The sequence below is a fragment of the Epinephelus fuscoguttatus genome, linkage group LG3, assembly GCF_011397635.1.
Source record: "Epinephelus fuscoguttatus linkage group LG3, E.fuscoguttatus.final_Chr_v1".
NCBI lineage: Eukaryota > Metazoa > Chordata > Actinopteri > Perciformes > Serranidae > Epinephelus > Epinephelus fuscoguttatus.
In genome coordinates, this window is record NC_064754.1 from 38,159,328 (window position 1) to 38,175,040 (window position 15,713).

Genomic DNA, 15,713 nt, shown 5'->3' on the forward strand with positions numbered 1-15,713 from the left:
CTTGGCCAACTATAGCACAACTCACACAAGTCTCAACATCTGACTTGAGTGTTAATTTGTTTGTGTTGTTTGGTGAGTCTGAACTAACCCTTTAACACACCAAAATCACACAAACAAAGTACTGATAGATGCAGTGGTAGACCAGCTGCTTCCAAGTACTGAGCATATGACTGGATAAATGAGACGGAGTGAGATTATACTGTCCCAGTTGTGTGAGAGTTTGTAAATGGATGTTTTAATAGTTTTGCTGTTGTTACACATGGACCCCTTTGACCTTAATTCATTGAGAATTTCCTCCATTTTTTAATTCTTCATTCACTGTAGAGGCATGTGTGAAAAAGTTTTCTAAACAAATTTAACATAACACGGAATGAGTAACTGATATACAAATGGCCATTTGGGTGTAAAGTGCTCTTTTAGGGCCCTCTACTTCAGTCTGACACTCTACACCTTACAGAAACAACAACACCTAAGACTGCAGCTCCTAAACACCAAAGACAGACTAACAAAGTGATCATTTAAGAAAAAAAAACATGAGGAGTGCTTTATTTATTTAATATTGGAAGAGCTGACTGGGATTGACCTACCACTATTGGTTACACTGTAATATAACGCAGAAACATTTCAGTTAGTTTAAACATGTAATACCCTGCCGTATATTTAACTTGACATAGAAATGTTCAAAGTCACATGCTTTGCTCAGATTTGTCTCAATCTGTGGCAAAGACACAAATACCTGCCAAAATGAAGGAAACTAAGATAAACAATGAAATGCCAAGGTAATGTCTAGTCAAGAAAAAATATAATGGCCATAAAATCATTACACAGTCATCACCTTCACTATGTGGTACAGCTGTTTTACACTGACTGGAATAGTCTCCTCCTTTATTGTTCAGTAAATGGATTTAAAAGCATCAGCATGTTTTAAATTATAGTCTGGGCCATTTTTTGGTCACCATTTTTTCAACACCATCACTATAACCCCAGAAAATTGAATTTATCATGGATAAACGGTGCTAAATGCTACCCAGCAAATAGCTCCAGACATCGGGAATATAAATGCCAAAATGCATCAAGGATGAAACAACAGCTTACAGCGGCCTATATTAAGGCTTTAGTCGGTGTTTCCATTGTTTTGGCAGTAACCACTACCTCTGTGATTCAGCTTTGGACATTACCCTCTTTATTCTACCTCCTCAGTAATCCTACCTCATCCCCCCCAAACAACTCAATAACTCCAAGAAAAAAACCCTCTCGTTCACTTCCTCCCTCCCCAAATCTCAAGGCTTCATATTTACTCATCCTCACCTTAAAGCCATAATCCCACATACAGTTTACCTGATGTTGTGTCACTTATCAGTCATTCACTACCTCCATCATACACAAATGCTCACTCTTAACTCTCTCCCTTTCCCTCATTCTCTCTCTGTCTCTCTCTCACTCTTCCCCTATCTCATTGTTAACAATACCCTTCTCCACTTTCAGTGCAGCACCATTTGGCGAGTGTGCAGGAGAGGAAGATAAAACATGAAAACGATGGCGTGCAGTTTCCTTACCATGGTTAGAACAACATTGATTACACTCATATATTTGCTATTTATCAGCCTTTATGTAGCTCAGTCATTCCTTTGTGTATGTGTGTATGTAAATGTACATACAATGTATGTACAGATGTATAAAATATATACTGTGTGTGTGTGTGTGTGTGTGTGCGTGCGTGCGTGCGTACGTGTGTGTGTGTGAGTGAGTGAGTGTTTATATGTGAGTTGTATGATGTCTGTGGTAAGGACAATGGATTAGTGTACCCAAAAATGAAACTACAGTATATTTTTGTCATAATATCAGTAATGTTTAGTTGTTCACAGATTGATTTTATTGCTGCTGATCAAAAGTTAATTTGTTCACATCACATTTCCTTTGACGTACAGTAGCAGGAATGCTTAGCTCACCTAAGATCTTTGGCTCTATCTCTCTGAAGTCATGTCAGTCCTGCCAGCAGCATTCTAATTGACAGATGTCACTAGGCTAACACTGGCAACAGCAGCAGGAATATTCACATGCTGTTTTCATTCCGTCCCACGTGCACTCATATACCTACAGACCCCCACACATACAGAAACATATACTGTACATACACTGAGGCCCCCCGCCACATACACATGGTGACTTACACACTTACGACCCCCGTCATATGCAGACATTCACACATTGAAACACATGCTTATCATGCTCCCCACCCCTGCAGGTGTTCAGGTGCCTGCCTTGCCTCCATCCCTCTGTCGTTCCATCCCTCCCTTGCTTCAAATCCCTCATTAAGACGCTTACCGTCTGTGGATCAGAGGTGTAAAACCCTTCCTCCTGCTCCCTAGCTCTCCCTTCAGCCTTCCATCCCTGTCTCCCTTCTGTCTAATTGAAAACGTGTACAGCAGGAGGGACCCTTGGGAGGGAGAAAACATGTCAGAGGAGAGAAGGAGGAGAGAGAAACAGAAAGCAGGCAAGTGGGAGGTGAGAGAGGGAAGACGGGAGAGGAGATGACTTTGGTGTACTCAAATGGTGATAGCTAATGAGAGAGAAGGGTTATCAGGATGTGAACTAGAGGAGCCAAAAGCCCTGGTTAGGTTTTGCCCCAGTCTACTCTCACTCGAGCCTCAGCGGCTGCTCTCCTGCTCCCGCTCCACTTAGCTGTAAATGTAATTAAGAGGCTGCTCATCAGAGCCACAACAGAGGCTGCTGCGCGCCTTAGCGCACCAGAGCCTCACCTCCCATCTTTTTCCTGTCTCTCCCTCTCTCTCCCTCTCTGTGTATGCGTACCACCGCCTTACTCTCCAAAGTGCACCACACACAGCCGTGTACACCTCCTAATGAGTTTGGCAAATAGAGGTGTGGAATAGTGTGCAAATCTGGACCCCAATTAATTTACAAATTCAAGTGAAAAATTAGGAAGTCAAAAGCTTCTGTAATTATCAGCCGTTTTTAATTTTTTTGTGTGTGTGTGTGTGGGTTTGGAAATAGTTTTCTAACAGTAGCTAGCATTTAACATGCTCCACAATCAAGATGAACTGAGGCAATAAAGAGAGACAGAGGTATGGGAAAGCAAGAATGGAGCGAATAGAGAGTGTGTGATTTTGGTACGGTGCATATCCGATTTTCCAAAGGATCCCACCTGCCACAGGCAGAGCTCATCTGGGAATTCCTGTCCAGGTGGGGGGTATGTAAACAAGCAAGCACACACACTTGCACACACACGCACACAAACAAACCAAGGGGCTTCTAAAACAAAAACAGAAATCACACTCACACACAGGTGTGCCTTGCCGTCTGTCCACGGCACCATCTACTCCCCGACTCCCTCCATAACCAACAGAGCACACACATCCAGCAACACACACACACAGATGTATGAAGATGCATTCATACATATAAATCACACAAACACAGTTACATTCAGAAATACACACGATAGATTTGTGCGCACATACATATCACACAGCCCACACAGACACGTACACACACACAGCTGAAGCGCAGTCCCAGATGGTGTTTCCGTGTGTGTGTAGCCTTGGGATCCGTGAGGATGCTGCAGACATCTGCTCCACAGGGGCTCGAAGAGGGGTGGGGGAGGTTAGTGGAGGCAAACGAAACAACCATGATTTCATATTAGTTCCAAATGATTGTGAAATTTTCCTGAGACACCAGAGACTTGTGGTGGTGGGGGCCTTTCTTGGTGCTTTGAGTTAAATGTTACAGGCCCGTGGAGGGATACGGCTGGACGTACATATGTGGTTTAAATCACCCGGGAGAAGAGAATTCCCTGACTTTCCTCCACTTGTTTAAGCCACTATCTCCTGTCTTTTCCAAGTGTGTGTGTGTGTGTGTGTGTGTGTGTGTCTGCGTCTATGTGTGCTTCAGAGGCGCATCTGGTGGCAGGCCTGTTAGTGCAAAGAGACAGAAGGGTCATCATGGGAGCGCTTGATTGGTTGCCAGTGAAATACTAAGGCTTGCCAGGAGAGGAAACAGTGCAGTTGTGGCACATACACACACACACACACACACACACACACACACACACACACACACACACACACACACAAACCAGATCAGACCATCACACAGTCTCTGAAGCACCAGAATACTCTTTCCCATTCCCCTGGTGATAGTGACAGTGCCATAACGTCCCATATATACAGATGACAGTCTTCATCTGATCTTCTGTGTGTTTCCCGGCTCTGATTTCTATACTTCACTTTCATTTTACACTTCCAAAATAAAAGCACATAACTACCTCTCTGAAACCATGACTGTTTAATCTATATGGTTGTGGTTTTTACACTTTCTTCCAAATCTCAGTCTTTCCCAGCTCTCTCCCCTCCAGTGCCTTTTCTTGCTTAAGTCTCTGCAGACTGCTCTTATTTCCAGTTTGCTCCCACCAGTGTGACAGTGTCATAGCAATCACTGCTAACTATTGGTGTCAGAAGTGGGATCCGGGTTGTCTTCATGCTTGGAATCTGTCTGACAGTACAATACGCCCCCAGACTCCCGCTACAGTGGGGAGAAAAAAAAAGGAAATATGTCTGCTAAAGACATAAATGGTTCACACATATTCACTCCCACCTGCTTGAGACTTAACTCTTTCACACAGGGAGGGAAGGTTTTACACGCCCCCACACTCCCATAGACTTTCACACGTCTCCAGCTGGAGAACTGAGGAGGAATCGTATTTAATGCCTTGTTTGATGCGGAGGGGCCACAGAAATAGACTACAAAACAACAGTCTAAAAAAAAGTTTAAAAAGGAGAACATTATCACATCACTCACTTGTTAGGAAGATTAGAGGAAAACTTAATGGAAAAGAAATGTGTATGTTGTTTCATCAGTTAAATGTGGCTGTGTTGTTAAGGGTCTTTGTTTTTTGTGATTGGCCGCGTGCTCGTGCTTTTCGAGTGTGTTCAGACGTTGAGTGTGTGAGCGAGTGTGTGCGAGCAAGAGATAATAACCATATTTAACATCTTATGACATTCCAATTTCATACATGTCGTCAGAGCAACGCATTGAAAAACAAGACGCTGCTGCATTTTTCACAGGTTCTGCTTTGCTCTCTCGCTCCCTTGCTCCCTCGCATATTTTCATGTCTCCCACGTTCTTCTCGCCTCTCTCTTTCTCTCTCTCCCTCTGTCTCCTCTCTCTGTCCGTCTGCTTGTCTTTCGCACTCAGCAGCTGCCGTGTCCATACTGTACAGTGTGTGCTATTTCTGAATGAAGCCTTCTTCTCGTGCAGCCAGCCTGTGAGCTTCACTGAAGCCAGACCACAACTAGCTGACTGTGGCTGTATGGTGGCCATGCTCATACACAGAGAAAGCCTGGAGTTGGCACCTGACAGAGAGAGAGAAACAGCGAGAAAGAGATGAGATAGAAAAACATACAGTGGCACAGTAGAGGTTATTATAGCTACAGATGTGCTTTGGCTCCAAAACAAAGACCAGATTCAGATTGGCTTTTGCTATTTTTCCCCTTTTTCCTTTGAAGACATGCACTTAGCCTATGAAGTATTGCTCAGCCCTTAATATATGACTATAAAGCTGGGAGTTGGAAATCCTACAGTATATCTCTGAATGACTTATGACAGCCAAGAGTCCTCTGATTGACTCATTGAAACTAATAGGAATGAATGGCCAACAGCCAAAAAGACAGGGAGCAATGCACTGCCATCAACCAATGAGGAAATGAAACAAAAATCATGATTGCTTAAATCCCCTTCAATTTAAAATCAAATTGATTTTTTTAGTGTAGCCAATTAAAGAAGCAACATTTTGTTGATTAAAACCACCTCTCTCTTTTCCTCCCTCTTCCCCCCCACTTTTTTTGTTGATCCCATTTTTTTTTTTGCCAGGACTGTCCTCGCCTGGTTCACTTAAGAAGCCGGGGAAGTTTGATTTCAACGCCCTGACTTCCCAGACGAGGTCCCCCCGCATGGCGTTCACACACCACCCGCTGCCTGTGCTGGCAGGAGTGAGACCAGGTGAGAGCCCTGCCATGAACCCAACAACCCCAACCCCCCCTTTTATAATCTGAAAAAGAGAGAGAAGGAAAGGGAGTGTCAAACGTGATCCTAAATTGCCATATTTACAGCCCCAAACTCCTCTGGAAACCAAATAAATTCTACAGTCATGTGCCTGAAAATTAAAATCCTACACGTACTTGCTGAGAAAGCAAAAACAAAACTAAAATCCTACAGTTGCAACTGCTGAGAAGCAATATGCCCGCCGAGTTTCACCTGTTCAGTGTGACTGCTATCATCATGGCTTGGCATAAATTTCTCTCTCTCTCTTTCAGCCTCTCTCCATCCATCCATTTTTATTACCATCATCTTTGTGCCTTTGTGTTTTAATATTGTCATTGCATGGTACCATTGCTGCATCCATGCCTTTGTGACTGATTTGACTCACATCTTACTGCTTCATGCATCCATTGTAATGTTTTCAAAAGTCAGTTCTTTTGCATTTAAACTGACAAAGCTGTTTAGTCTCACATAATGAACTTGACTGGGTGTGTTAACTTGCTAAATGAAGCTATCAGCACACCTAATAGTGTAATTTATGCTGTAAGTAGACCAAATATTTCTGTGTACAGTGCATTCAAAAACCTGAGAAATATCTACCTCTGTATGGTCAGAGCAGCTGCAATGCCATGGAACAAAATCTCCAAGACACAGTGTTTGAAATGAAGATAGAAAAACTATTTGTTATATACAAAAGAGGAAGACAACAAAGGACCAGTGCTTCTTTGCGTGTGTGTGTGTGTGTGTGTGTGTGTGTACACATTCAGATGCATCATTACAGTTGTATTTTTGTTCTTCAAAAGATGTGTTTGGTAGGTTTTCCTTGTTTAGATTTCCAAGGGAGTATAGAACAAATACAGATTTGAAAAGCAGTAGGAAGATGAGAGAGATTGATACAGTATTTGAAGCCAAGAAGTTGCACAGATGTACAGTCGACTGTAGTGGATTGAATTCTTAAAGTATAATCCAGTGTTTCCAAGGTCTTGTTTCATTAGAGGTGCTTAGGGCAAGTTGTCCTCATAAGAGCTTTTCGGTCCTATAGGATAACCAACATGGTTTCTCAATCTCCAGTCAGAGAATTCCCAAAGTCTCTGGGATCTCAAGTTTGCCAACAAGTCCCTGTAGGCTGGTCTCACTTTTCAAAGGAATAAATGTGTCCTCCTCGCTGTATCTCTCCCTCTCATTCCATTTGTCTCTCAAAGGGATGGTTTGGTCTACAGCCAAACCAGACCTACCATGTAAAGGTCATTTGGACTCATTGCCCTCCATGTTGAAACGTATTGAATTTTACTTGCGGAGCTCCCCATAATATATTTAGAAAATATAGTGCAGGCCTGATCTCGCACCATTAAGCCATGTTGTTTATCTGCACAGAGCAGTCCTATACCCTCTGGAGAATCCACAACACCAGATTGAATTCTGCGTTTAAATTGATTTCTAAAATTTGCTCCTCTGTTTTGTGCACGAGTTGAAGAGCCGGTGTGAGGGACTGGCTCAGGTTTCTTTGTTCCCTGACTAACTTCTCACACTCTCCAAACTGTGTGTGCAGACTGTTCGCTAAGAGGTTTTCATGTAATAGAGAGGCTGTAATGAGACAGTGTTCAGAGATTGTGTATGGGTGCATTTGTGCACGTACACACAGATACACATGCGTGCATGTGTAAATTTACACTCTTGTGGAGGACTCTCTGTGCTAAAATGGCTGCCATCCAAATGGAATGTCCCTCGGAGGCCTTGGTTCTATAAAGAGACTGGAGGATGATGGGAGGGAGAGAAGGAGAGAGTGATGAAAAGAGAAATGGGGGTAGACAGAGAGGGGGAAGAAGCAGTTAGCAATCATGGCTTGCCTTGGATGGACTGGAGCTGTTAGCTCTTGTTGTATAGGTCTACTGAGTGTGGGTGTTCAGGGGTAAGGACGGGATGGTTTATGTCCCATTTTTGGCTCCAGACTGACATGGAGAGCTGCCAGATTGACTGTTGTCTGATTATACTAGTCTGGAGAGTCCGCCATTGTGACAGTGATTACACACACACCAATATACATGCAAAGACACATGAAAGCTGCAACAGACAGAGCAACATATTCATACAGACAGACAGACAGACTACAAAAATATAGGGAAACTAAGATACAGACACAGAGATGCATAAAATTCATGTGCAGACACAAGAAGATGGGAACACCAATACACCAAAACACAGAAAGTTTGAACAAACAGACACTTACACACTTTGTGAGTACAGCATTCACAAGAGATACTAGGTGACAGACATAATCACAGATGCTTGTTCGCCAGGCTCCCCTCACCTAGCAGCTTGCCTCTTTAGTTTGGTGTGCCAAATTGCCAAAGCCATAGAATCTCAGCAGACAAGACAGACAGTGGAGCCTGAGTGTGTGTATGAGCGTGTGCGTGTGTGTGTGTGTGTGTGTGTGTGTGTGTGTGTGTGTGTGTGTGTGTGTGCGCGTGTGTGCGTGTGTGTGTGGTTGGCTGGCTGGCTGGCTGGCTGACTAATGTCTCCGGGAGGCGTTTTGTGGTCGGTTGGGAGCGGAGGGGAGATTCTCTCTCAAGCTTCAAACTACTGGGCAGAACCGCACAGCAAGGATATGCTGCTGATTGATTACACATCACCGACAAGCAATAAAACAAAAGTGGAAAAACCCAGTGTGTGTGTGTGGCTCTCTCATACCCCAGTGGTTTGTGTGTGTGTGTGTGCTTGTGTGAATGTGTGTGTTTGAGAGACAAATGAAGAGGGAGCAGAAGGCAAAAAAAATACTGTAACACACTCTAGCGTGTATGGGACTGTGAAAGTGTATGTGCATGTGCAGTGATGCCAGGCTTACCAGAGGTACAGAGAAATCTAGTGGGCTGATTTATAAAATGAATGGGACCAGATGTTGCCCAATAGCCAGGGATAATGCCAGTCATTTGTAAGCAGAAACAGCTTCAGTCAGTCAACCACAAGAGAATGTCACAGCTATTTTCTGTGTTATGACAGTAATAGGCCTAAGTGACAACTTGGTCTTTGATGCCAGCTGTGTTGGTGCTTAGTTAAAACATATGCATGTCTTATAGACTGTCATAGGTGTGCATGTTAATGTAGTATCACAGTGTGTAGAGTGTTTTGTATGCTTAACATCTGCTCTGTGTTTTAGTAGAACAACAATAGAATGACCTGAGCCTCATTGTATTTTTCCCACTTTTGGTTTCTCGTCTATCTTCTCCTCACGGTTCCTCTTCCTCCTCTCCTTTCCCGTTCCTGTTTCCTCTCCCCGTGTTCACTTTTCTCCCCAGGGAGTCCCCGTGCCTCAGCCTCAGCCCTGCACTTCCCCTCCTCCTCTATCATCCAGCAGTCCAGCCCGTACTTCACCCACCCCACCATACGCTACCATCACCACCAGGACCCGCTTAAGGAGTTTGTGCAGTTTGTGTGCACTGATGGCACAGGACAGCCCAGCGCACAGGTAAGTGCTCTGTGCGATCGCAAAGGGAGGTGAGGGAATAGCGGGACGGTCTACAGTGCAAAAGCTGGCACTGATGTGAAGTTTATTTTTGTGGAATTTACTGAAGATGCAGAATGAAAGAGTAAGAATACAAGAAAACATCAGCGTCATAGTTATATAGAGAATGACTGCTCCATCTTTTCATATCATATTTGTTAGACACACAGGTGCAACAAGGTCATGTGAGCCTAAACTTGGGAATAGAGTGATCTATATAAAGTGAAGCAACTTCAGCATGGAAGAGGTATATGGCTTTAGGGCAAATTCTTCAAGAGGAGGAGGCAGCCAGATGTGCTTAAACAAAAAAAAAAAAAAACAAACTCAGCTGCAGAAAACGAAGGGGGAAGGAGCCAAACCACATTTGACTCATGATGGGATCAATATATCATGCAACACCTTCTTCCACAGTTAGGTAGGAGAAGATCTAGCCTGTCAGTTATGTTAGGTTGAGGGAAGAAGAAAATATCAGTGGTTATGAGGCAGGTAAGGCCTGGGCGAGACTGGCATTGGATTTATTATAACCGAAGCTGCAAACCTTTAAGAGACCAATAGAGGTTGTGTAGACAGATCTAGATTAGCACTGTTTGGAGAGTTGGATATCCATGGAAACCGAAGCAGACATTTAAGACTCCTGGTGCATTCCAGTAGTTATTTAACAAGTCCTCATTGACCCGCTGCAATTGTAACTGATGTTCCTTTACTCTAAAAATGCTGTTCTCTCAAGGGTCACGTTTCTCAGTCTGCACTGTGATCTGCAATCCCTTTCTCTGCATAATGCATGGTGGAAGATCAAGCCGTCTATACCAAAGTAGCTGAAAAACATTTATTCATGCAGAATATCTATGAAAGTAATACACTATAACAAAAGTGCAGAGGAGAACTGAAAAATAATAATAAAATACCATGTGTCAGTTGAAGCTGAGGAAGCTGGTGAGTGGTTGTGGATGAGAAGGAAACTAACTGCGGAAGCTAACTGGGCCACAGAGAGGAGGGGATGTTTCTTGTTGCACAGTTGGGCCTTTTTGAGGTGTCATGGGAAATGCAGTGAAACATCAGTAAAGGCAGGCGCCCCCTTGATAACCCCAGTGGTATGCCCACATTCACTCACTCATCCTGGAATGTTAGAGTTTCCAAACATCAAAAGAGGAGGCACAGTATACAGCTCACTCTTAACTGGCTATTTAATGATATTTCAGAATTATCTCGACACACATTAGCTGAAGTGCAGGATGCTGGTAGTACTGTAAACCTCTACTGTAAACTTGGCCTTCTGAGCAACTTTGAAACCACACATCATGCCCTTTTCATGTCCTGTTATTCTTTGTTCTCATGACTTCACACACAGTGTAATTTGTGAAATTGCACATAAACATACACTGTGCACACTCGCACACACAGACACCCTTTTCTCATTGCTGATTTCCCTTTTTTTTTTAATTCTGACAATGCAGTATGATAACTTTCCTTGTGGACAGCTCCATTTTTCTTTTCCCCTTTGTGTTCATCACTTTTCCAAGTCTTATTTACCTCACTATTTTTGGCCAGACTGTCTGATATTTTTGTTTGTTTTATTTTAAAATGGTGTGAGTTCAGTGATCTCTCTTGTCCCTGCGTGTGAGCAGTCATGTGTGTTTTAGTTTGTCTGAGTGTGCTTAAGAATTCTTGTGCGGATTCTGTTGGCATCTGTCTATATATGAGTACCTTACCCTTACAATGAGACTGTGTGTGTGTATGGCCTTATGTTGTGTGTGTGTGTGTCTCTGACTCCCTGTGCACTGTGTATTCTCGGGGTGTGTCATGCTCACCCTGTCTGTATGGTCCGTCTGCAGCCTAATGGAGGTGGCCAGAGCAAAATGCCGGGCTCCTTCCTGCTGCCCCCGCCACCCCCGGTGGCACGCCCTGTGCCCCTCCCCATGCCCGACTCTAAAATCATCAGCACGCCCACTGACGGCGGACTCAGCTCACCCGCATCTCCGTGTAAGTCACCCCCCACTCCTACTCCCCTCCACAAACCCCCATTACTGCCCCAGTCTCCCCACAGACTTCTCACAGAGGCCAGTCCAAACCGATTTTAGATCCAGTAGATTGGTTAGTTCTTAGTTTGCAGCTAATTTGTCCTCCGGTACAAGAAATACTCAAGTTTCTAGACTAGAACAAATGTAGCCATCATAGAAGTCCCAGCACTGATATGCAGTGCAGCTACATTGGGCCTTTCTCAAATCTTGTAGTAAAACTACTGACAAAGCACAAGTCTGGGTCTTCTACAATGGCTACTGATGTAGTTTTCCATAGTTTAGCTGACCGTCTGTTTCCAGTAAGGTCAGTCAAACACTCAGCAGCCCCAGGAGCTTCACTCCTATTTCATCCATCACCTTATGGACTGTACGCCATTAGCAAGATCCAATTCTGTCGAGGCACAAGCCACGCCTTTGCCAAACCAGAGATCCTCTTTCAAGCTCTTCTGTATCTCTTGCTCTGAAGTTCTTTTCTCTCTTCATGTCTTATAGCTCATGTCTCCCCGGCTTCTTTCCTCCACCCTTTCTCTTTCCTCAAAATCTTTTTATTCTCTCTTTTTCTCTCTCTCTGGTGTTCGGTTTCCTGCAAGCACCGCAAGAGGCAGTGTAGTCTCTCTCCCTTCTTTTTGATGTGTTTTGTAGTTTGGGGGGAGCAGAGCAGAGCAGGGCCCTGTGCACGTTGCCTCTGTAGCCGCAAGCCTTTGATCAACACAGACTTTGCATGTCTGTCTGTGACAGCGGCAATACAATCTACCCCCTTCTCTCATTTCTTTTTTTGCCTTCTTTTCTTTATTTGATATATTCTCATATCCTCCTTTCTTTGTTTCTTTTTTTCCTTTATTTCTCTCTTTTTTCTTTTTAAGGGAACAAAATTAGGGCAGTTGGCGTGGACTCCAAAAAAACATCATGCCCCACTTTACCCACCCAATCCCCTCGCCACTTTCACACAAATCTCACAACAATTAAAAATTGAGAACAACAAAAAACATGGAAATCACAGTATAACAAGAACAGCCCAATCTCTCTAAACACAAATGATAGAAATCTAATCAAACCTGTCTAATTAGTGCTATACTGGGGGAGCGGGAGAGAGGAGTGTCATCAGGGAGCGGTGAGGCTTTGGTTGGTTCCACCCAGACAGGTGCAGTGCGAGAGTCGGGCCATGGGAGAGGCACACCGAGAGGGGGCACTGGACGGAGCAACCGGGGCACCTTCTCCTCCTTTTGTTTTGACTTTTTCTCCTCTTCCTGTCCTATCAACCTTTCCTCCCCTCCCCTCCCTTCCAGCTCTCTCAGATTAACGTGTCACTTTATTATTTATTTATATGAACATCTATATAAATAAATATAGTACTTTTCGTCTCTCTTTTCTCATTCCGATGACTGTTATCACTGTTTTTTTTTTTTGTTTTTTTACCCCCTCTAATCTTGTCTCTGATTCTTAAGATATCGTAATTACAGTCATAAAAACACACTCACGCACACACACTCACACACACTCACACTCACACATGCACACACATGCATATGGTACACTCTCACCCTCACTCATGCATCAGTTTTCAGCCCTGTCACTGTCACCCCCACACATCCCCATCCCCTCAACCTCAATCAAGTCATGCACAGCGAAAGTTCTACTCGGCCGCCATGTTGGAGTCCAGTGAGCACAACTGCCCTAAATTTGATCCTGTGGCATCACTGAGTGGTATCACTTTGGAGGCAAGATGCTCCTCTTAACCCATTAAAAGTAAATGGAGCATCGGTTACCACTGGTGATGAATACAGTTCCTCCATCGGTCACCCTATTATTAAGTCCACAGTGAATCCTCAGTGGTTTTCTATGATTATGGAGGCTTATTACTGAGGCCAGGGGCTGCTGAGGAGCATCTCTGACTAACAGTGCAGCCATATTTTGGGGGAAATAGCTTCTTCATGGTAGTGCTAATCATTACAGACTGTACATCCCCTTGTTAACCACAGATTAAACGGTTAAGTGAAGGAAAATAACAATGAACCTGACCGCAAAATGAATAAATCATTCATGTGACTAATAGGGCATCAGTATCCCTGACCCTTACTGTCTTTTCCCAGTAATGCATTTGACAGTGAATTGTAGTCATAGTCTAAGCAGACAGATATTGCATTAAAACATATAGATAATGCTAATGAGAGCATCAAACTCTACGATGAGCTCGGTGTGTATGTGTGTGTGTAAAAAGCATGTACACACTTGTCTCTCTCTGTTTATAGCATACTCCACGCCAGGCTCCACAGCTCCCAACCGGTTTGTCGGCATCGGAACACGGGACAACTTTCTGAATATCCCCCAGCAGACTCAGGTACCCCGCCAACCTCCCTCATTTAATTAACATCCACCCATCCTCCTCTCCCTCCTCTTCTCCCTCCTCTGTTTTTATGTCTTTTTCTTCCTTTTTCGCTCATCACCTGCTGCAAGCGTGACTCTGCACAGTGCTGTATGTTACAGTGCTCCATTACTGTAGGCATCCTCGGGTTTAAAGGCACAAGCATGTCATTCAGAGCGAAGGCCGTGATACAGAGGCAGTACTCAGACAATGGGTCTGCACTGGCAACCTGCTACACTCAGTGATTCAGCCCATGGTGCCAGTGATGATCAACAGTTTGAATGTTTTACCACACATCACTAGTCATTCCTAACTGTTGCCTGCATGATTTTGCTAAATCAAGCCTTTATTTTGGCAAAACAATCTCAACTCAAGGTCCACTCACAAGATTTTTACAGAGCTTTTAACCACATCACACCGTCTTCATCATCAGATGGAGTTAGCTCAATTTTGAATGGGGATGGATTGGCTGATGTGCAAGCTCAGCAGCTGTAAAGAGGAAGTGTTAAGCTTGCATGTCAACAGAGTCATGCCCATATAACTAGGCAAGCGCCATCAGTTAAAGAACACTGTGATATGGTTGAAAACCTTAGAAAAAATATAGCAGGTGGACCTTGAGCTGGGATTGTTTTGTCAAACTGTTTTCGAGGTCTAGAATAAACCTTGAACCCTGTTTGTTTTTACACAAGTTAAATCCAGTTTTAAAGCTTCTTATGCAAAAAATCTTTTGTGAAAATGTGCTTTTTTAGTTAAAATTGTCCTTGTCCACATCTTCTACACTACAATCTTAATACTAGTTTTAATAATATAATGCTTGCAGAGGAAAATTATAATAGACCAGGGTAAGCAGATATGTCTCATGTACAAGATATTTTCATCAATTGTTTGCAAACTTGCCCACCTACATTGACACAAAGTGTTGCTCATGCACCAAGGCCTTGAGTTTCAGTATTGGTTTACAGTGTCTATACCACAGTAGTTTCCCCACAGTGAATTTAAGCAGTGCCAGTTAGTTTCAGCTCCAGCCGTGTTGATTTATCTCTGCTCGGCCCCACAGTGTGTATTAGTGCAGCGTGTGAGGCCAGTAGTGAACTACATTGTGGTTTCAGCTTTGGCTGCGCTCTGCCACTGGGCTGCAGTGTCTTGGGCCTCCTCCATCACCAACACAACTTTTCTCATTAGGGGCTAACCGCACCTGCCTGCAGCCAACTCGGCTCTCCTGTCCTCCCCACACATGGAAACAATCTGCATTCCTCCTCTGCACAGCTCTGCTCGGCTGCTCCGCTTCCCCCCGCCCTCCCCTCGTGCATCAGCAGCCCACCCTCCCTCTCTTTCTCTCTCTCTCTCTCTCTCTCTCTCTCTCTCTCCTCCTGCTGCTCCCTCTAGTACTTTCGAGATCCCCACCTGCACCACTCTCCCACAGATGTAGACCTGGCACTGAGGGGACATCCAAACACCATCCAAATGTGTGTGTTTGTGAGCATGCACTCACACGCACATACACTTCAACTCTGTGCCAAAACTCTTGCCCCTCATTTTCTCCCCTAAAAAACAACAGGGCTTTTACAACAGCTTACATCTGTTCAGAACGCTTATTATCCCCTGCTATTGCTTATCAAACATCATTGAAAAGTGGCCACTCTTCCGAGTTTACGGCACGCACAGCGAGAACCTGGGCACTGGTATCAACTGCTCCCAGTTAGCTGAGCCTAGTAGGTCAGTAACAACCCCAGCCAGAGTGAGTAACAGAGGTCTCTGCCTATCCTGCTGTTCTCTGGCA

The 15,713-nt window shown here is 44.1% G+C and overlaps 1 protein-coding gene across 14 annotated transcripts in view; it reads left to right on the forward strand.

Moving 5' to 3' along the window:
- The window catches only part of LOC125886040 (nuclear factor 1 X-type-like), a 120,649-nt gene that overhangs the window by 99,394 nt on the left and 5,542 nt on the right, over window positions 1-15,713 (forward strand). For 4 of the 14 annotated variants that reach the window (XM_049571949.1, XM_049571950.1, XM_049571951.1 and 1 more), the window contains 5 exons: window positions 1,486-1,560; window positions 5,887-6,015; window positions 9,348-9,517; window positions 11,386-11,533; window positions 13,821-13,909. In XM_049571949.1, the coding sequence (XP_049427906.1) occupies window positions 1,486-1,560; window positions 5,887-6,015; window positions 9,348-9,517; window positions 11,386-11,533; window positions 13,821-13,909 (611 nt within the window). The remainder of the gene's footprint in view (window positions 1-1,485; window positions 1,561-5,886; window positions 6,016-9,347; window positions 9,518-11,385; window positions 11,534-13,820; window positions 13,910-15,713) is intronic. The other 10 variants (XM_049571953.1, XM_049571955.1, XM_049571957.1 and 7 more) reach the window with 7 other exon arrangements.